At 39.6% G+C, this 22,870-nt stretch overlaps 1 protein-coding gene and 1 non-coding gene across 2 annotated transcripts; one reads left to right on the forward strand and one right to left on the reverse strand.

Annotated features, from left to right (window-relative positions):
• Positions 1-18,075: 18,075 nt before the first annotated feature.
• Positions 18,076-18,507, reverse strand: LOC138877251 (uncharacterized). The gene has a single exon (XM_070156844.1). The coding sequence runs from the start codon at positions 18,505-18,507 to the stop codon at positions 18,076-18,078; it is 432 nt and encodes a 143-aa protein (XP_070012945.1).
• A 1,280-nt stretch (positions 18,508-19,787) lies between these two features.
• LOC138878779 (small nucleolar RNA R71) lies at positions 19,788-19,894 on the forward strand. The gene has a single exon (XR_011402555.1). It is a non-coding gene; the product is annotated as a small nucleolar RNA R71 (small nucleolar RNA).
• The last annotated feature ends 2,976 nt before the right edge of the window (positions 19,895-22,870 follow it).

Raw genomic sequence — 22,870 nt, forward strand, 5'->3', positions numbered from 1 at the left:
GGTGATTATATTGTGGTAGATCGAGTTCATCACTCTTATGTAGTTGTGATTGGGGGTCTTGAGACTCGAGTAGATTTGTTGTTTCTGGACATGGTTGATTTCGATGTTATATTGGGGATGGACTGGTTATCACCTTACCACGCTATCTTGGATTATCATGCCAAGACTGTGATCGTAGCCTTACCGGGTTTGCCTCATTTAGAGTGGAGAGAGACTCCTAGTTATTCTACCCGAAGTGTTATCTTGTATGTGAAGGCTCGGTGTATGGTCGGGAAGGGGTGTTTGGCCTATTTGGCGTATGTCCGTGATTCTAGTACTGATGTCCCTTCTATTGATTCTATGCTCGTTGTTCATGAGTTTCTTGAGGTTTTCCCTTCAAACCTGTCGGGTATGCCGCCCAACAGGGATATTGACTTTTGTATTGATTTGACTCCGGGCACTCATCCTATTTCTATCCCGATGTACCGTATGGCCCCGCCTGAGTTGAAAGAGTTGAAGGAGCAGTTGCAAGACTTGCTTGAGAAGGGTTTCATTAGACCCAGTGTTTTGCCTTGGGGCGCGCCAGTGTTGTTTGTTAAGAAGAAGGATGGGTCGATGAGAATGTGTATTGATTACCGACAGTTGAACAAGGTCACAATCAAGAATAAGTATCCATTGTCATGGATTGATGATTTGTTTGATTAGCTTCAAGGTGCCAAGGTATTTTCAAAGGTTTACTTGAGATTTGGCTACCATCAGTTGAGAGTTAGGGCATCCAATGTCCCTAAAACAGCTTTCTGCACTCGGTACGGGCATTATAAATTCTTGGTTATGTCATTCAGGTTGACAAATGCCCCGACAACTTTTATGGATTTGATGAACCAAGTGTTCAGGCCTTATTTGGACTCGTTCGTGATAGTCTTCATTGATGATATTTTGATATATTTCCGCAGCCAGGAGGAGCACGAGCAACATCTCAGAGTGGTTCTTCAGACTCTAAAGGATAGTCAGTTATATGCTAAGTTCTCGAAGTGCGAGTTCTGGTTGAGTTCAGTTGCATTTCTAGGTAATGTTGTAACGGCAGAGGGTATTCAGGTTGATCCAAAGAAGATTGAGGCAGTCAAGAGCTGGCCTAGACCAGCATCAACTATAGAGATTCGGAGTTTCTTGGGATTGGCAGGCTATTATCGTCGGTTCGTAAAGGGATTTTCATTTATTGGAGCCTCGATGACCAGGTTAACTCAGAAGGGTGCCCAGTTCAAATGGTCAGATGAGTGTGAGACGAGCTTTCAGAAGCTCAAGACAGCTCTGACTACGACACCAATGTTGGTTTTGTCCACAGGTTCAGGACCTTATACAGTCTATTGTGATGCATCTCGTATTGGGCTTGGTGCAGTGTTGATGCAGGATGGCAAGGTCGTAGCCTATGCTACGAGGCAGTTGAAGATTCACGAGAAGAACTATCCGGTTCATGATTTAGAGTTGGTAGCCATTGTTCACTCATTAAAGATTTGGAGGCATTACTTGTATGGCGTGGCATGTGAGGTGTTCACAAATCACAAGAGTCTTTAGTATTTGTTCAAGCAAAAGGAGTTGAACTTGAGGCAGAGGAGATGGTTGGAGTTGTTGAAGGGTTATGATATCATTATCTTGTATCATCCGGGGAAGGCCAATGTGGTTGGCCGATGCTTTGAGTAGAAAGTCAGCTAGTATGGGCAGTCTTGCTTATATTCTGGTCAGTGAGAGACCGCTTGCTTTAGATGTTCAGGCTTTGACCAATCGGTTTGTGAGGTTGGATATTTCTGAGCCTAGTCGTGTATTAGCTTGCACGGTCGCTCGTTCTTCTTTATTGGAGCGTGTCCGTGATCGACAATATGATGATCCCTATTTGTGCATCCTTAGAGACATGGTGCAGCACGGAGGTGCCAAACAGGTTACCTTAGATGATGATGGAGTTTTGAGATTGCAGGGTCGAGTTTGTATGCCTAATGTGGATGGGCTTCAAGAGTTGATCTTAGAGAAGGCCCATAGTTCCCGGTACTCTATTCATCCGGGCGTCGCGAAGATGTACCAAGATTTGCGGCAGAATTATTGGTGGCGTAGAATAAAGAAGGATATCGTTGCATATGTGGCCCGGTGTTTGAATTGTCAGCAGGTTAAGTATGAGCATCAGAGGCCTGGTGGATTGTTTCAGAGGATTGAGCTTCCCGAGTAGAAGTGGGAGCGGATCACTATGGATTTCGTTGTTGGACTCCTGCAGACTCAGAGGAAATTCGACGCAATATGGGTCATTGTTGATAGGCTGACCAAGTCAGTGCATTTCATTCGGGTGGTAGTCTCCTATTTATTCGAGAGGTTACCTGAGATCTATATCCGGGAGATTGTTCATCTTCATGGTGTGCCTGTATCTATCATTTCGGACCGAGGTACGCAATTACCTCGTGTTTCTGGAGAGCAGTTCAGTGAGATTTGGGCACCCAGGTTGAGTTGAGTACAACATTTCACCCTCAGACGGACGGGCAATCCGAGCGGACTATTCAGATTTTGGAGGATATGCTCCGAGCTTGTGTCATTGACTTTGGAGGTTCATGGGATTAGTTTTTGCCTTTAGCAGAGTTTTCCTACAACAACAGCTACCAGTCGAGTAACCAGATGGCTCCTTATGAGGCTTTATATGGTAGGCAGTGTCAATCTCCGGTTGGATGGTTTGAGCCGGGAGATGCTCGGTTGTTGGGTATGGATCTGGTTCAGGAGGCCTAGGATAAGGTCAAGATTATTCAGGATAGGCTTCGTACAACTCAGTCCAGGCAAAAAAGTTATGCAGACCGCAAGGTTCGAGATATTGCTTTTATGGTCGGTGAGCGGGTATTGCTCTGAGTGTCGCCTATGAAGGACGTGATGAGATTTGGGAAGAAGGGCAAGCTTAGCCCTAGGTTCATTGGTCCATTTGAGATTCTTGATCGAGTGGAATAGGTGGCTTATAGACTTGCATTGTCGCCGAGCTTATCAGCCGTGCATCCAGTGCTTCATGTGTCCATGCTTCGAAAGTATCATGGCGATCCATCCCACGTGTTAGATTTCAGCACTATCCAGTTAGACAAGGATTTATCGTATGAGGAGGAGCCGGTAGCCATATTAGACCGGCAGGTTTGTCAATTGAGGTCGAAGAGTTTTCCTTCGGTTCATGTTCAGTGGAAAGGTCAGCCTCCTGAGGCATCGACCTGGGAGTCTGAGTCTGATATGCGGAGACGTTATCCTTATCTTTTCCCCGACTCACGTACTTCCTTCTTCTGTCCGTTCGAGGACGAACGATTGTTTTAGAGGTGGAGAATGAGATGACCCCTTGGGTCATCACTTGTTTTAAATTAAATTCTATGTTTTCGAGGCCTTGAAAACCTCATTTAAAGTCACCTCGATTTGCGTGCACAGTCCATATACGTAGACAGAAAGCTTAAATATGAAAATCTGTGAAAAATGATAAAATTTGGTTATAAAATGACCAAATTTGACTTCGGTCAATGTTTTGGGTAAACGGTCCCGAAAGGTCCGTAGGAAAATATGGGACTTGGGCGTATGCCCAGAATTAGATTCCTAGGTCCCAAGCCCGAGAAATGAATTTTTAAAGAAAATAATTTTCTGAAATTTTTTAAGGAATTTGAAATGAAATCTGATTAGAACATGATGGTATCGGGCCCGTAATTTGGTTCCAGCGCCCGATACAGGTCTTATATATGATTTAAGGTTTAATTCGTTGTTATTGAGGTTATTTTGGCGATTTGATCGCACTGATAAGTTTGTATGATGTTGTTGAGTTAGTACATGTGTTTGGTTAGGAGCCCCGAGTGGTCGGGTGTGAATCAGATGTGTTTCGGAAGGTTTCGGACTTAGAAAAATGTTGCAAATTTCTGATGTCAGTGCCCAGGGATTTTACCCTTCGCGTTCGTGTGGACCCACTCGCCAATGCGTAAGGAAAAATTTCCAGGTGCCCAATTTCTTCTTCGCGAAGGTTGAGACGCGAACGCGAAGATGAGGGGGGAGACCCTTTGCGAACGCGACCTTCCACTCGCGAACGTGTAGGGTTCTAGGGGAGGGGTCACCACTTGTGCATCGCGAATGCGACCAACGGTCCGCGAATGCGAAGGCTTGAGGATCAAAGCTCTGCGAACGCAAGCCACATCCCGCGAACGCGACGGCCTAGCAGGCCTAACCCATCGCGAACGCAAAGGGCATGTCGCGAACGCGATGAACATTTTTGCCCAGCGATTTAAAGACAAAAAACAGAACCCATTTCGGGATTTTTCCAACATTTCTCAAACCCCCTCTTCTTCAAAAGCTCTTGGACGATTCTTGGAGCATTTCTTCACCAAAAACTCCTGGGTAAGTAATCTTTAACTTGTTTTCTTCCATTTTCATCAACACCCACTAGATTTCTAGGCCTAAAACATGTGATTAAGGGTAGAAAAATTAGGAATTTGGGTAGAGCTAGGGCTTTTTGCTTAATCGGGATTTAGATCTCTTTTTGAGGTCGAATTTGAGAACTAATTATAGTCGGGCTCGTGGGTGAATGGGTGATTTGCTTTTGGTCCGAACCTCGTGTTTTGACCAAGCGGGCCCGGTGTCAATTTTTGGATTTTTGGAAAGAATGATTAGAAATCTATAATTAAGCATTGGAATTAGATTGTTTAGAATTTATTGTTGTTATTAAGTCGATTGTGTATAGATACGATTGATTTGGAGCCAAATTTGAAAGGAAAAGCGGTGCTTGAGTATTGAGTTGGCCGTGGAAGTTCGAGGTAAGTGTTTGGTCTAACCTTGAGGGATTAGATGTTGAGTCCTATTTGCTATGTGATAATTGTTGAGTACGACGTATAGGCATAGTGACGAGTATCTATACATTGATCTAGCATGACCGTGAGTCGTTATATTGTGAATATCATGATTTCGTTATACTTTTCATGCCTTGGTGATGATTTCTTTTGTTGTGAAAAGCTTGTGGAAAGAATTGTGACCTTGAACAACGAGGAGCATTGGCTCAAGTTATATTACAAATTGTGAAAGTATATGAGATGATTTAATCCTTTGGAGCATTGGCCCAAGTGGTAAAGTAAGATATGAAATAAAAGTGAAAGAAAGAGAAAGAGTTATTAAATTGTTCCCTTGCCGGGTTATTGTTGCTCTGTTGATTATCTCCCTTGCCGGGATATTGAGATTATTGATGTTGTTCCCTTGCCGGGATTTAATTGCTTAATTGTTGTTCCCTTGCCGGGATTTCTATTATTATTTGTTTATTTTCTTGCCGCCTTGTTTGTGATTGTTGTTTGGGTGAGGAAGAGTGTTAAAGCACGAAAGGTGATGTCGTGCATTATTGTTTTGTGAGGAAAGAGTGTAAATCACGAAGGGTGATGTCGTGTATGATTGTGAGGAAAGAGTGTAAAGCACGAAGTGTGATGTCGTGCCGCACGATGTACTGTTCCATGACGATTCTATTGATTATATGGTGATGAAAGAGAGTAAAAGCACGAAGGGTGATGTCATGCGCAGTTTTTTACAAAATTGCCTTGGTGAGGACGAGAGTAAAAGCACGAAGGGTGATGCCGTGCATTTATTGATTTCTGCACCTTTGTTGATATTCAAGTTATATCATTTACTTCGTTACTTGATGCCTTCTATTTGAATTTTGTTATCTCCCCCACAGCATGCTCCCCTCCCATATTGGCTGGTTATTTCTGTATTTCCTTATATATATATATATATATATATATATATATATATATGTATATATTTGAACTGCACAGGTTTATTTGGTAGTCTAGTCCTAGCCTCGTCACTACTTCGCCGAGGTTAGGCTAGACACTTACCAGCACATGGGGTCGGTTGTGCTGATACTACACTCTGCACTATGTGCAGATCCAGGAACAGCTTTCGGACAGTAGTTGGAGGGCTTCTTTCAGTTCACCCGGAGACCCAAGGTAGACCTGCAGGAGTCCGCAGGCCCTGACATCTCCCTCTATCTCTATTTCCTGTTTCCTTCTCTTTATTCAGAAACAATGTACTGTTATTTCTTCAGACCTTATATGTAGTAATCTTAGATAGTTTGTGATACTGTGACACCAGATTTTGGGTATTTGGGATTTTAAAGGTTGTAATAGACGTTAGTTTCAGGTATTTCATTGTTGTCTTCCGCTTAAATCATTTAAAGTTCCGCTATTTTCATGTTATCACTTATTTTGGTTAAAAAAGAGAAGTAATTTGTTAATGAAGTAGATGGTTAAGGTTTGGCTAGCATAACTCTCATTAGTAGGTGCCATTACGACTCCCGGGGGTGGGAAATTCGGGTCGTGACAGTGCCACCCGCTACCATTTCATTATATTTTGTGGTAGGCCGCTCCCATTTCATCTATCTTGTGGTATGCGTACCACCCGCTCCCATTTACAAGCCAATAATAATCACAAAGAATCCCGGTAAGGGAACAAGAAAAATAAATAAACATCCCGGCAAGGGAACATTAATATTAAAACAAACATCCCGGCAAGGGAACAATAATATCAAACAAACATCCCGGCAAGGGAACAATGATGATAATAACATGTGAGGTACAATAAACCACAACAGAGTCATAACAATTTATAACACAAGACTCACGGGCATGATTGACACCAACGTATAGATACTTGTCACCATGCCTATACGTCGTACTCAACAAATAACACATAACAAATAGGACACAACTCCTAATCCCTCAAGCCAAGGTTAGACCAAACACTTACATCACTTTGCAACCAATTCAAAATTCCAACAAGCCTTTGCCTCGCAAATTCGTTCCCGTAATTCTCAAATCTAGTCATAAACAATTCGATTCAGTCAATAAAAATTATAGGAATTAATTCCATATGAAATTCTACATTTTCCATTAAAAATCCGAAATTGCACTAAAAATTTGCCTGTGGGGCCCACGTCTCGGAATTCGACGAAAGTTGCGAAATATGAAACCTCATCGAACCCCGAGTCTAACCATACCAAAATTACTAAATTTCGATAATATTTCGACACTCAAATCCTCAAATCTATCTGAGAGGGTTTTCAAACTCTTCCAACTAAATTCACAGATTTAATGCCAAAACTAGTAATAGATTCGGGTAATCTAACCAAAATTAAGTTAAGAACATTTACCCCGTTGTTTTCTCTAAATATCTCCTGAAAATCGCCTCTCCCCGAGCTCCAATTTGGTAAAAATGGAAAATGGGATGAAGTCTCATTTTCAGAACTTAACATTCTGTCCAGAAAATTTTGGGTACTGTTCACGGTACTGTAAAAAACAACAGTTGTCCAAAGAGAAAATTCAGCAGCCTTTTCATATCTGTTAACCTTTCGAAATCCACCCGAGGCCCTCGGGACTTCAACAAAATACACCAACAAGTCCTAAAACATGATACGGACTTGGTCGAAACTTCAAATCCCATCACAAAATGCTAAAACCGTGAATCACACCCCAATTCAAGCCTAATGAAACTAAGAACGTCCAACTTCTATGTTCGATAAAAAAACTATCAAATCAAGTCCGATTGACTTTAAATTTAGCACACAAGTCATAAATGACATAACGAAGCTATGAAAATTTTCAGAACTAGATTCCGACCCCGATATCAAAAAGTCAACTCTCGGTCAAACTTTTTCAAAAATCTTCTATTTTTCAACTTTCGCCAAAATGCGCTGAATTGTCCTACGGACTTTCAAATCCAAATCCGAACATGCTCCTAAGTCCAAAATCACCATACGAAACTATTGGAATCATCAAAATTCCATTCTGGGGTCTTTTGCTCAAAAGTCAAATCTCCGGTCAAACTTAAGAAATCTTTAGCCTTAGATTTCTAGATTCAGTCAAATGGCGATAATTTGATCTAGGGACCTCCGAATTCGATTTCGGGCATATGATCAAGTCCCAAATCACGATACGAAACTACCGAAATGGTCAAACTTGGATCTGGGTTTGTTTGCTCAAAATGTTGACCGAAGTCAACTCAGTTGAGTTTTAAAGCTCTAATTCATAATTTAATCCATTTTTCATACAAAAACCTTCCGAAAAATTATACGGACTGCGCACGCAAGTCGAGGAATTATTGATAGCGCTTTTAAGGTCTTAAAACACCTAGATGATTATTTAATTTAAAGATGACATTTTGGGTCATCACAATAAGACATAATTGCCCTTTAAAAACCTTTTCCAAATCCTTTCCTAACGCTTTTGGAGGGTATTCTTTTAAACAAATAATTTTTTCACATGTTATTTTTAGTATACCAAAACAAACAGTCGATAAGAAATAATCATAGCATAACTAATCTTAAGATAACCAACAACATTATTAATTCCAACATAACTAATCTCATCATTATTAGTCCCACCATTACTAATACAGTCTATTCAATATTATTCTTATATGTCGTGCCAAACAACCTCTCTTTATATATATATATCTTGAAATAGTCTCTACAAAGAGCTTTGTTTTACCTACTAATTGAATTGCAAGATAATACTTTCTTAGATCCATAGTTGACCTTTTAACATTTTTATTTTGGTCTAAAATAAGTGTCATTTTACATAATTAAGAAGGAATTAATTTTTTTTTAAAATTTGTCCTTATTTACAAATTTTAATGTGTCAAATAATATATAAATTTTAATTAAGAATAATTTAGTACATATTTTTTTTCTCTTGGAATTAGTATTTTCTTAAGGGGTATGTCTAGATAAAAAAAAATTACTTATTATGGACCGAGGGAGTATAAACTAATATTCCTAAAACACAAAATTACGAGCGACAATGGAAAAAAAGGGACAAACAAACAAACAAGAAATTGCATAAAGATTTACTAATAAAGTGAGGATGCAACCCAGAGAACACGTAGCAAGAGTCAAATTAAAGACACTTGCGATCTACGTGTTACAGCTGAATGCCTTCTAATTATAGCTCTATATTCATACATATCTTCTAAACAAAGAGTAAGACAAATTAAACTAATAAAAACAAGAGCTGTAAATTTTCATAAAGCAAAGTTAATATGACAACTCTTCAAGAAATTGCAATTATGATGAAACAGAGGACAAAATTTTTGAAAGACATCCTTCTTTTACCAAGTCTAGGCAAGTAAAGGTTTTTTCTAAACAAAAGAAAGTCACGGTAACCCTACTTCTTTAATTTCCTCGTTATATATTTCTGTTTCTTCAAACACTTTCTCTTTTTTCCTTTTTTATCACTGTTATATATATATACACACAACAAATATTATACACTTTTCTGGTTATTGAATATAAATAATTTCGATTGCGGATTAAAAGTGATGTTATGGCCAAGCCTGAATTTGGGTTGAACAACGACCTCGTCTTCATTTGGACCCCCGGTTCGAGCCCGGTTGTGAATGAAGAACATGATAAGGGAACAAGAACTTTATCAGTAGCTAAAAGGCATAAAATAAACTTTTGTTGCTTTTATTAATGTGTTACAATGTGTGTTACAAAAGAAAAACTTTCCTTTTATATAGTAGGAGAGTTTTACCCCTAGTATAAGTCTAAAAAAGGTAAAAATCTTTCTTTCTCGTTAATTACTGATCCTCCGACATCGTGCGAGATTCGCGCCGTGATATATGATCGGGTGCGAATATCACGACCCTTTATCCGTCGCGGGTAACCGTTCACCGTGTTTCCCGAGGTCTTAAAATTCATTTTTGGCCCGAGACGCGTCGCTTTACCATACCCCATGACGAGCACATCGTTCACACTTCCGGGATCTCGATACGAAGGATCTCTAACCTTGATTATAATATCGTGCATTCGTACTCTTCTTCCATTTTCTCACCGAAAAATCAGGATAGACATTACCTCGATTTTACCCGTACACAGATAGTCAAGCGTGCCTCAAGCTGGCTTTTATATAAGCACTCTTACACGCTATAGACCTATCTCCATAGAAACTGTTCAAAGTTTCTAAAAGCCCCTGTACGTGCTAAAGATCAGGTCAGGCTAAAGTTTCTAAACCATCTAGGTAACAATTTTACTTTAAAAACTGTTATTAAACGATCTAATCACACAAATGGATGCTCTGTTCAAGACATCTTCAAGACATACTAAATCCAGTCAAAACTAAAAAGTTTGAACCAGACGAAGATAGGGCAGTGTATGTCAAAACTAAAATGTTTCACGGCCCCTATCAACACCGGCTCTTGGGTAGCATTATCTGTAACTACAGTTCGTATTCTCACCATCTGTGAGAGAATAGAATAACAAAGGTTCAAACTCCGAAATTAATAAACTCGCAAGATAGGAATAAAAGAGCTGAAGTTTCCTAATAGTTCTATAGCCTCTCAAAGATAAGTACAAACATCTCTGTACCGATACGCAAGACTCTACTGAACTCGCTTATGACTCGTAGCACCTATGAACCTAGAGCTCTGATACCAACTTGTCACGACCCCAATTTTCCTCCTTAGGATGTCGTGATAGCACCTAGTCTCTAAGACTAGGTAAGCCTAACACTTACTGAATTTATAACACATTTTAATCAATCGACTATTAAGCATGAAATAGAAATTTCTATAATAATTCAAAAATCCAAGGGAGATACATAACATCCCAAAGCCGGTAGTACAAGTCATAAGCTCTACTGAGTTTACTAGGAAATTTCTAAGTACAACTATTCCAGAATAGAAATAAACTGTAAAAAATAACTTCAGAAGGTGACTCCGAGGTCTGCGAACGCGATGGCAAGTATACCTTGAGTCTCCACAACAATGCTCTATCATCTAGCTAATGATCAATAAACTACAAAGTACCTGAATCTGCATAAAAGTGTGCAGAAAGCGTAGCGTGAGTACACCACGGCGGTACTCAGTAAGTATCAAGACTAACCTCGGTGGAATAGTGACGAGGGACAGACAAGACACCTACTAGTCTTAATAACCTGTACAACCATGAATGTGAAACTAACAGAGAACAATATCAATATAAAGCTAAGCATGGTAAAAAAAAATAACAAAACAATACTCGCAATAGAAAACTAAAAACAACAATAAGCAACAGGGAACAAACTGGTAATAACACCATAGAGTAAGCTGAACACAGATTAAGTCCAGTGAAAAAAAGTAAGGAAGAACAGGTAACAACCCAATAACTTTTGTCCCTCCTGACCGAACTCGCCAAAAAAATCACAATAGAAAAAGTTGTTCTTGCCGGAAGAGTAGTGTCGGAGACATCTTTATCTGAGGTGGAGGCTTCGTCGTCCGGTTCCTCAAAAATGATGTTAGGATCGGCCGGCTCATCCTTGGAATCCGAAAGAAAATAGAGAAAGAACGGAATCACTTTGTTTCAGTGACAACAACCGCTTTCACACAAGATTTATACAAGAATTTTTCTGAAGTGCTACACCTCATAACCACAATTTGCGGGTCCTAATTCATCTAATCACTTGGCATCTTGTGCCCACATTACAAATCACAACCGCACGGACAACTCACGTGCCAATACCATTAATACTTCATATCTGCATGGACAACTCACGTGCTAAGGGAGTGACAATATTTCATATCCGCACGGACAATTCACGTGCCAGCAATAACAATAACTCATAACTGCACGGACAACTCACGTGCCAGCAATAACAATAACTCATAACTGCACAGATAACTCACATGCCAATAGTACAACTATCACAAGAAGGCAAGTATGCGAGAATACATGTAAATGATCAATAAATATCAGGATTCATCTTCTTAAACTGATATGAGTGATTAATTACGTGTATACTTGTACAAGTGTTCTATCACAACTCGAGTCAACAAGTAAGAGCATAGACAACGAATGGCACATAGGAATCAACACAACAAAACGTAAAATGCATAACTCACACAAGGTAGGCACACCACCACACAAATAGCATCTATAAAAATGCCCTCAGGCCATCACAAATCATCACAAATCATCCCCAACATAGCCCACCTTATCTAGCCACGTGCGCAATAATAAAGTAAATGTGTGCCTTGTCTCGCTGCACGCACATAATAATATTCCCGCCTTATCTCGCCATATTTGCAAACTCACATATAAAAATATAACCCTACTTGTCGCACCATATGTGCAATTTTCAAAATAATAATAGCATGGAAGACTCAAGTACGAACACCCCGACAATCCTCTCAATAATATTACGTGTGCCATAATATAACAACACAATATAACTACTCTCACCACATGTGCCCGTATGCGACAACATTTCCTCAAACAATTTCAATGCCACAATCACACAAAGCCTTCAGCTCAACAATACTGATTACAACAACAATAACACGATAATACGACAAGTAAATCAACACAAAAATTTCAAAATACAAAGAGACGGAAGAACGAGTTCACAAGGAAAGACATAACAAGTAATAATGGTTTCAACAAGAATAACTTAACAATGAGGGAGATAGTGTGTAACAACGATATCAACCAGGAGTAACTCAACAATAGGGGAGATAACATGTAACAATGATTCCAAATAAATACAACTCAACGATAAAAGAGATACATGTAATAATGACTTCAAATAAGGGTAATTTAACAATGGGGAAGATAAAAATAACTTCAATAAAGGATAATCAACTACGAAGAGATAACATGGCAATATTAAGAGAGGCAATAACTTCAATTTAGCCATATGAAAGTATATTTGGCAATAAAGAGTAGAAGATGAACCAATCAACTTCAAATAAGACACGTAAGGGTAAATTTAGCAACGGAGTATTTAACATGATAAGACAACTTCATCTTAATATACATAAGAACCTAAGAGTCTAAGCCGATCAAATTTCCACATATAAGTCGTGCACAGACTCGTCACCTTGTGTACACGTTTTTCACGTAGTTCAAATAGTACAAAAATCAATTCCTATGGGGTAGCTCCACCTCACAACTTAGGCAATATACTTATCTCAAAAGCGCTCAATCAATACTCTAAAATAGTTTTTTCTTTGCAATTCATCTTTGCTCTGCTCAAATCTAACCAAAACCGACTCAATAACATCAAATAATGCAAGAAAAATCAATTCCAATAATTAAAGCTATGATCTTTACACAATTGAAAATAGTCTTTCTATCCTCACAAGGTACGGGTAAGGTCTACGTACACCTACCCTACCCCGACCCCACGGTGTGGGATAATACTGGGTGTGTTGTTGTTATTATTATGATTTGTACACAATTGCTCAAAAGTCAACAATAGTTAACCCTGGGCGCGCCCGATCAAAATTCGGGTCCAATGGTAGATTTTGACTACCCATGACCCCACGAGTTCATATATGTGATTAGTTTCAAAATTCGAGTCCAAATCGACTCTCAACACTCAAATTCTTATTTTTCAATAACTTGGCAAAGTTTCACAAATTTTCACTTTGATTCAAATGATTTTGATGTTAAAATATAAGATATATTGATGGAATATGATTCGAAATAGATTAGAATCACTTACTCAAAGTTTGCAGATGAAAATCCCTCTTCAAAATTGCCTCCTACCAAGTGTAGGGTTCCAAAATATGAAAATGAGGCTAAAAATCTCGCCCCTCAGTTTTTTGTCCAGTCGCAGGTGTCACAATTGCGAACTGGGGTTCGCAAATGGGAACCCGACAAATGCGAGAAATCAATCGCAAAAGTGTAAAACCTCACACCTCTGTTTTCATCGCAAATGCGATGATTTGTTTGCAAATGCGAACTTTGGACACCTCGCAAATGTGACCATTAGGACCTCAAATGCGAACAGCTCAATCAGGCTCCCTCCAACGCAAATGTGACACTGGGTTCGCAAATGCGAACCTGGAATACTTCATCCTATTATTGTAAATATGATCCAAAACTCGCAAATGGGAGATGTGAGGCATCTGTGCAAAAACCAGCATACTTAAACTCTATCAAACAATCCGCCAGGCATCCTAAACTCACCCGAGCCCTCGAGTCTCCAAATCAAGAATCAATACAAGTCTAAAATATAACACTAACTCGCTTGCATGATCAAATCATCAAAATAACATTCAGAATCACGAATCGGACTCCAAAATACATGAATTCAACATGAAACTCAAGAACTTCTAAAAACACAACCACGCGTTCGATTTCTATTAAATCAACTTGGAATGACGCTAAATTTTGCGGACAAGTTTCAAATGACAAAACAAACTTATTCCAAGTCCAAAAATAGAAATCAAAACACAATAGCTATGAAGTCAACCTACAGTCAAACTTATAAAAGTTCTAAGTCTTTAAATTGCCAACTTTCGGCAAAATAACACAGATCAACCTACGGACCCCCAAATTCGATTCCAGACATATACCCAAGTCCAAAATCAAGATACAAACCTATCAGAGCCATCAGAATATCCCTATGGGGTTGTTTTCACAAAAGTCAAACCTCGGTCAATATTTTCAACTTAAGCTTCTAAAGTGAGAATCACTCATTCAAATTCATTCTGAATCATCCGAAAATCAAATTCGACCGCGCATGCAAGTCATAATACACAATAGGAAGACTCTCAAGACGTCGAACCATTAAATGAAACCTTAAAGATCAAAACAACCAGTCGGGTCATTACAGGGTAGTCTCATTCTCGCGAAGCCATGGGCACTTCGCTATCCACTCTATAATTATTTTCAATCTTTTGGTCTCAGTATCGCAAAGCGAGACACACTTTGATGCCCCGAATAGTTTTCTCCTCAATATTCTTGGTCTCAGTCTCGCGAAGCGAGCTTCACTTTGCTACTACCTCCCCACTTTTTTTTTACTAAATGACAACTAGACGAAAATAAGAAAATTGGGTTGTCTCCCAACAAGCACTTGATTTAACGTCATAGCATGACGAATTACAACATTACAATAGGTTTCCTCCCACGAAGTGTCTGGTTTAACATCGCGGCATAACATAGGCTTTCCAGATTATACTTTGCTCACATATTGAGGTTCGTTCAATTGTATCACTTATTTTTCTCCTTTTTTGTCACTAGTTCCAAGGTAGTGTTTCAACCTTTGACCATTCACTCTAAACCTATTCGTACCATCATCTAACTCAATTTTTGTAATTTTATTTGAGAGCGCCTGCACTACTCTGAATGGTCCCGACCATCTATATTTTAGCTAACCTGGAAATAATTTCAATCTTGAGTTATATAGATATACTACATCTCCAGGTTTATAATTTCTCTCTAGAATATTTTTGTCATGCATCATCTTCATTCTCTCCTTATATAGCCTTATGCTCTCAAAACATGGTAACGAAACTCATCAAGCTTGTGCAACTCTATGACTCCACTTGTACCCGTTATTTCCATATCGAGATTCAGCTACCTCAATGCCCACAAAGATCTATGCTCCAACTCCACGGGTAAGTGACATGCTTTCCCAAACACCAATTTATATGAATACATGCCAATTGGAGTTTTAAAAGTAGTATGATAGGCCCAGAGTGCATCATCTAAATTCTTCTCCCAATCCATTCTTGTAGCATTCACAGTCTTTGTTTCAACACACTCTTTATTTCTCTGTTCGACAACTCCACTTGCTCGGTTGTTTGTGGATGATATGGGCGGCAAACCTGGTGAATATATTATTTCTCAAAAAACCAATGACTCCCTTTGCATCATTTGTAGGGAGTGCCACAACTTTCACCCATTTTGACACATAGTCCACAACTACAAGTATGCACTTATTTCTATATGAGCTGACAAAAGGCCCCATGAAATTGATTCCACATACATCAAACACTTCTACCTCCTGAATTGGGCTCATGGGCATCTCATGCCGGCGAGAAATATTCTTATCCATTGGCATTCATCACAACCCTTCACCTGGAGATGTGCATCTTTTAACAATGTCGGCCAGTAGAAACCCGACTCCAACACTTTCGCAGCTATCCTTACTCCCCCAAAATAGCCACCATATGGGGATGTGTGACAAACCTGCAAAATAGAAAATTGGTCTATCTAGGGGATACATCTCTGGATTATGTTATCAACACAAATCCTGAACAGATAAGGCTCATCCCAAAAGTACATACAACAATCAAGGAAGAACTTTTTCTTTTGTAGAAAGGAAAGGTCATAGGGGACAATACTACTCGCCAAGTAGTTTTCAATGTATGCATACCATGGCGCTACCTCAAGGTTTGTGGCCAATAGTTGTTCATCCGGTCAAGTCTCTACGATATCTTTAACCTCAACCTTCTTCTCTACTCCTTCTAGCCTGGGCAAGTGATCAGCCACTTGGTTCTCCGTTCCCTTCCGGTCACAGATGTCCAAGTCGAATTCTTGTGGTAGCAGTGCCCATCGAATCAGGCGTGAATTTGACTCCATCTTCTCAATTAGGTACTTGAGAGAAACATGGTCAATATAAATAATTACTTTCAAGCCTATCAGGTATGGCCTGAATTTGTCAAATGTGAACACCATTACTAGCATCTCCTTCTCGATCATCATGTAGTTTAGTTGGACACCACTCAGGGTTCTACTTGCATAGTAGATTGGGTGCATGACCTTCTCCTTTCGCTTCCCTAGCACTGCTCCCATAGCATAATCGCTTGCATCGCACATCAGCTCAAATGGTTGCTCCAGTCGGGTGCAACTATGATAGGTGCAAACATCATCCTCTTCTTTAATTCCTCAAAAGCTACCCTACAGTCATCAGAAAACACAAAGGGGTGATCGTTTTCAAGCAATTTACACAAATGGTTAGAAATCTTGGAAAAATCTTTTATAAACCGCCTGTAGAACCGGCGTGACCAAGGAAACTTTTATTGCCTTGATGAAAGTGGGTGGTGGAAACTTTTCTGTTACATCAACCTTCGCACGGTCCACCTCAATGCCCTTTATTTACACTAGGTGTCCCAAGGCTATACCTTCATGTACCATGAAATCATACTTTTCCAAGTTCGGTACTAGATTGGTCTCCATACACCTCTTCAATACTCTTTTCAAATTCATAAGGCAGTCATTGAATGAGTTCCCCACCACTGAGAAGTCATCCATGAAAACCTCCATTATGTCCTCTATCATATCTGTGAAGATGGAAATCATTCACCTTTGGAATGTGGCGGGTCTATTGCATAGGCCAAATCGCATTCTCCGAAAGGCATAGATGCCATACGGACAGGTAACAGACATTTTCTTTCTATCCTTAGGGGCAATAGAGATCTGTTTATACCTCAAGTATCCATCCAGGAAGCAAAGTAGGACATCCCCGCCAATCTATCTAACATCTAATCAATGAGTGGCAATGGGAAATGGTCTTTTCGGGTGGCGTTGTTCAACCTTCTGTAATCCAAATAGATTCACCATCCCGTGACTGTTCTTGTTGAGATCAACTCATTGTTCTCGTTTTGCACTACAGTCATTCCACCCTTCTTTGGTATACACTGAACTGGGCTGACCCAGTTACTATTAGAGATGGGGAAGGTGATTCCCGCATCTAACCACTTAATCACTTTTTTCTTCACCATTTCTTTCATGTTGGGGTTCAGCCTTCTTTGATGTTCTCTAGAAGGTTTGTGCCCATCTTCCAGTAGAATCTTATGCATATAAAAAGTTAGGTTGATACCCTTTATATCTGTAATGGCCGAATCAATTGTAGACTTGCACTCATTCAGAACCTACAAAAGTTGTTCTATAAGTACATCTAATAAACCAGATGAGATAATAACAGTTAAGGTCAAGCTAGGTCCCAAGAAAGCATACATTAGGTGTGAAGTAACAGTTTTAACTCCAACTATGGTGGCTCTTCAATTGATGGCTTAGCTGGAGTGATCTTTTTTTCTTCTAAGTGTAAAGGCTCGAATTCGAGCTCTCTTTTCATGTACTCTTGGCCTTCAAGGGCCGAAACCCACTCTGACAAGTCCTAACCATCTACCTCTTCTAAGTTCACGAGGCAAGCCACTAGGGGTTCTTTTGCATTTAGTGCCTCATCTTCCTCCTCCAGTATCACATTCATAGCTTCAATCAGAGAGCAATTAGCAAACTCACATAAACTTCTGCACATTCAACATTATTTCTTTATCTTTACTCTCATCTTTAGTTCCCCAGTTTTACAATCAATCAAATCTCTCCTTGTGCCCAAGAAAGGCCTTCCCAAAATCATGGGATTCTCTTCGTAAACCAGGCAGTCCAGAATGACAAAATCTGCCGGAAACACAAACTTTCCAACCTTTCATAAGTACATCATCAAGTATACTTGATAGCCTCTTCACCATTCGGTCGGCTAGATGTAGTAACATGGATGTGGGCCTTGCTCTTCTAATGCCTAACCTTTTATAGATAGACAAGGGCATCAAGTTTATGCTCGCCCCCAAATCACACAATGCTTTAACAAAAGCATAGCTGTCTATGGTGCACGGAATTGTGAAAATGCCCTGGTCGGATAGCTTTATGGCTATGGGCCTTATCACAACAACACTATAAATCTGAGTCAGTGTAATAGTTTCCAGGTCTTGTAAGTCAAACTTGCGAGATATCAAGTCCTTCATTATTTTTTAACAACCGGGCATCTCCTTCAAGGCATCAATCAATGGGATGTTCACCTGAATCTGCCTCAACATCTCCATGAATTTATTATATTTCCCATCCTTCTGATATTTGTCCAACCTCTGTAGGAAGGATGCTGGAGATTGCTTCTTTCCTATGGCTTGAGTTAAATCTTGCTCATGCACTTTTTCTATTGCCTTCTCTTGCACTTTCTCAGTCTCCTTTACAGCCTCTTTTTCTTTGTTAGTTCCTCTTTGGGTTGGATGCACTCTTACTTCTATTAGCTTAGTTAACTCATCTATCTCAACTGGTACTGGCACAAGTATCTCAGTTGGCCGGCTCTCGCGAGCAATTTCTTGCTCTAAATCAAGATCTCTACCATTTCTCAGACTCACAACCATCAGTTTCTTCGGGCCCTGCTCTTTTGGGTTAACATATGTGTCTGCAGGTAACGTCCCTTGAAGACGATTGTTAATGGGCATGGATATTTGCCCTAGTTGAATCTCAATTCCCTTGATAGATAAGTCATGTGATACTACCTTTTTCGTGCATCTGGTGTGCCTTTTCTTGTATCTTGTAAACCTTTTCTTCCATTTTTCCACTGGACCCAATGAGTTGTTGCAGCATTCTTTTAATTTTGAACGACCCATCATCTTGTCTCACTATTTGTTGTTGTTGAGGTTGTTGATAAGCTAGTTGTTGATTCTGCTGATTGTACCCTTGTTGCCTTTGATAAGGCACAGCCTGATCCCATGGTCGTACAACTCCAGGATTATTATTATTATTAATGTACTACTATTGTGCTGGCCTATATTGTTGATTCTGTTGTCCCCAAGTCTGACAATCTTGTCTTTGGCCTCTATAGCTACCCACATAGTTCATATTCTGTTGATAGTTCTGATTGTCACTCTCACCACTCCACGGGCACACATATGGTTGGTTAATGCATGGTGTGCATAATCCTCCATTTTAAGTGTCAACTATATGCACCTGCTTTTGGCCCGACTCATCAATATTTTTGGTGAGGATACTCAATTGCGTCATCATAGTAGCCATATTCTCATCCATGGAGTTGTTTAGGTCTAGAGCTACTGATTGAACTACACGAGTGATTGTAGAGTCCATTGTCATCCATCCTGAGTTTTGAGCCATTTTATCAAGTAAGACCTTAGATTCTCTTAACGATTTGCTTAAAAATGCTGCATCAGCTAAAGCATTAAAATTGGCCTTCAAGTTGTTTCCCAATCTCATGTAGAACCTTTACCCCAACATCTGATCATGAATGTCATGGTATGGACACTTGACCAACATCCCCTTGAATCTCTCCCACGTTTCTTGCAGCGTTTCAGCTGGTTTCTGCCTAAAGCTTAATATCTCATCCACTTGCTTGGAAGTCTTATTGGGTGGGTAGAATTTATTCAAAAACTGCTTGACTAATTCCTCCCAAGTAGTGATAGTTTATGGGGAGCGAATTGAGCCAAATCAGAGCCTTTACCATTACTACGAATGGAAACAACAACAGTCTTATTGCTACAGGTGTCACATTCGATTGCCTTTGCGTGAAACAAATACGAAGGAAAATTTTCATATGCTGTTGTAGATCTTCAATGTAAGACCCCGAGAACAGCCCCTTGTTCTACCATAAATGTAGCATGTTATTTTTTATTTGAAATGATTCTGCTTGTATTCGAGGGACTTCAATTGCGGTTGCCAGATTTTCAGTGGTGGGTTGTGCCCAATCATATAAGGCTGCTTCTGGCACAAGAGGTGCCACACCCTAATTGTTCGGGCATTCCCATTTTTTCTGTTGTTTTGATTGTTTATGACGTCACCCATGTCGAATTTAATTCGTTATGTTGAGTTCGGTTGTCGTGTGTCTTCTTGTTTGCTCGATTTAGTGCCTTGAAAGATTTCTTATGATCGGTAATACTTCGTACAATTCATCAGTTCTTGAGGAGTTACCATGCATGCACCTGTAACACACAAGATTACAAACGTTAGAGTTTCAATATAATGAATTTCAAGTCGAGAAAGCTAACTAAATTAAGAATTCTAGCAATTCTTCTAGCCGTAATTAATAACATCGTTAATTCCCCAGCAATGATGCCAAAATTTGATCATGCTCAACTATGCTTCCTAAGAGGCCTAGAGGTCGTTACAAATATAATCTAGTTTACAAGTCCGAAGTCGAATCCCACAGGGAATTAACCTGCTAATCACAACCACTAGTTTCACAAGAATTCAAGTAATCAACCTTCAGAAATATTGAATAATGAGTTAAATGTTTACTAATTAAGAGCAAAGTATTTATAAAGCTGTAATTTTATTACTAACAAAGAAAATATTGTAGACAAGATTGGAAAAGTCTAGGGGTTTTGATTTCTCTAATTGTCGGAATCTCTTCCGCTACGTTTCCTATAAATTTGACTAAGTATTCTCTATCGATCGTGAGTACTTTGGGTGTATTATTTCTCTCTCGAACAGCTACCACAATTTACTAGACGTATTCTCTCAAACTACGCTAGTTGGCACTAATTCCCCGCTCACTACGATCGCACTAAGGGTTCGTTATCTCTAATCCCGCTTTTAAACCATCCATATTGATTTATGTTAGGAGTGATATTGTTCAACAACTATCTAAATGCATACTCTCTATCGAGCAGTACACACTAAATAGGCACTGTCACCTGAGGGTCCTTCAAACAAGAACAATAATAATATAATTGAACAAGTAGAGAAAACCAAATGATAAATTTATATTAAACGCAGTGAAAAAATCATCCTTCAATAGGTTCCATCAAACCCTAGGTGAGAGTTTAGCTACTCATAATTATTTGCACAAATACAAGACTAGAATTCATAACAATGGAAAATAGGAAGAAAGAGGAAAAAACGCAAAGTTGAATCATTCTCCTTGCTCCAAGTGTGTTCTTGCCTCTCTCAAGTCTTCTCTCCTTCAAAAAGTGGTTGACTCTTATATTTATATGGTTTAGGGTTGAATTGGGGCGAATTTTTCTTCTTCTAATTCGGATTGGAAAAGCTAATTTTTCTGCTCCGATCTCGCTCTGGCGAAGTGAACTTCGCTTCGTTGTCTGGCACTTTTCTAGTTTCTTCTGCTCCGGTACCGGTCTGGCGAAGTGAACCTTGCTTCATCGTCCGGGAATTTTCTCTTCGGCTCTTTTTTCACCAATTTTTCTCTTATTCGATCATTTTTTGCATAAGTTTGTTCCTACATAAGAAACACGTAATGAACATATTTTTACTTCAAAAATGGTGTGAACTCCCGCAACTCACATAATAACTCATACATAAACACACTCAAAACATGCACTTTTCAATAAAATGCGTTTAGAACTTGATGGTATCGGGCTCATATTTTAGTTCCAAAGCCTAGTACAGGTTTTATATGTGATTTAAGATAAGTCTGTGAAATTTGGTAAGAAACGGAAGTCGTTTGAGGTAATTCAGACCCGTAGTTATGGAAATTGATACTTTGAAAGTTTTGAGATTTTTCTTAGATTTTTATGCTAAATTCATTGTTTAAGAGGTTATTTTGGTGATTTGATCGCACGGATAAGTTCATATGATGTTTTTGAGTTAGTATGCATGTTTGGTTTGGAGCCCCGAGGGCTCGAATGAGTTTCGGAAGGTTTTGAACTTGTGAAAAATGGCAGAAACTGTTGTTCTGTTGCACAATCCCCATTTGTGTGTCCTTAGAGACACGGTGCAGCATGGAGGTTCCAAGCAGGTTACCTTAAGAAATGATGGAGTTTTGAGATTGCAGGGTCGAGTTTGTGTGCCTAATGTGGATGGACTCCGAGAGTTGATTTCAGAGGAGGCCCATAGTTCCCGGTACTCTATTCATCCTAGCGCCGCTAAGATGTATCAGGATTTGCGGCAGCATTATTAGTGGCGGAGAATGAAGAAGGACATTGTTGCACATGTGGCTCGGTATTTGAACTGTCAGCAGGTTAAGTACGAGCATCAGAGGCCCGGTAGTTTGTTCTAGAAGATTGAGATTCCTGAGTGGAAGTGGAAGCGTATCATTATGGACTTCGGTTGTTGGACTCCCACGGACACAAAGGAAGTTCGACGCTGTGTGGGTTATTGTTGATAGGCCGACCAAGTCAGCACATTTCATTCCTGTGGCAGTCTCCTATTCTTCCGAGAGGTTAGCTGAGATCTATATCCGGGAGATTGTTCGTCTTCATGGTGTGCTCGTTTCTATCATTTCGGATCGAGGCGCAGTTTACCTATCATTTTTGGAGAACAGTTCAGCGAGAGTTAGGCACACGGGTTGAGTTGAGCACATCGTTTCATCCTCAGACTGATGGGCAGTCCAAGTAGACTATTCAGATTTTGCAT

The sequence above is a fragment of the Nicotiana sylvestris genome, chromosome 9, assembly GCF_000393655.2.
Source record: "Nicotiana sylvestris chromosome 9, ASM39365v2, whole genome shotgun sequence".
In the NCBI taxonomy this organism is placed as follows: domain Eukaryota; kingdom Viridiplantae; phylum Streptophyta; class Magnoliopsida; order Solanales; family Solanaceae; genus Nicotiana; species Nicotiana sylvestris.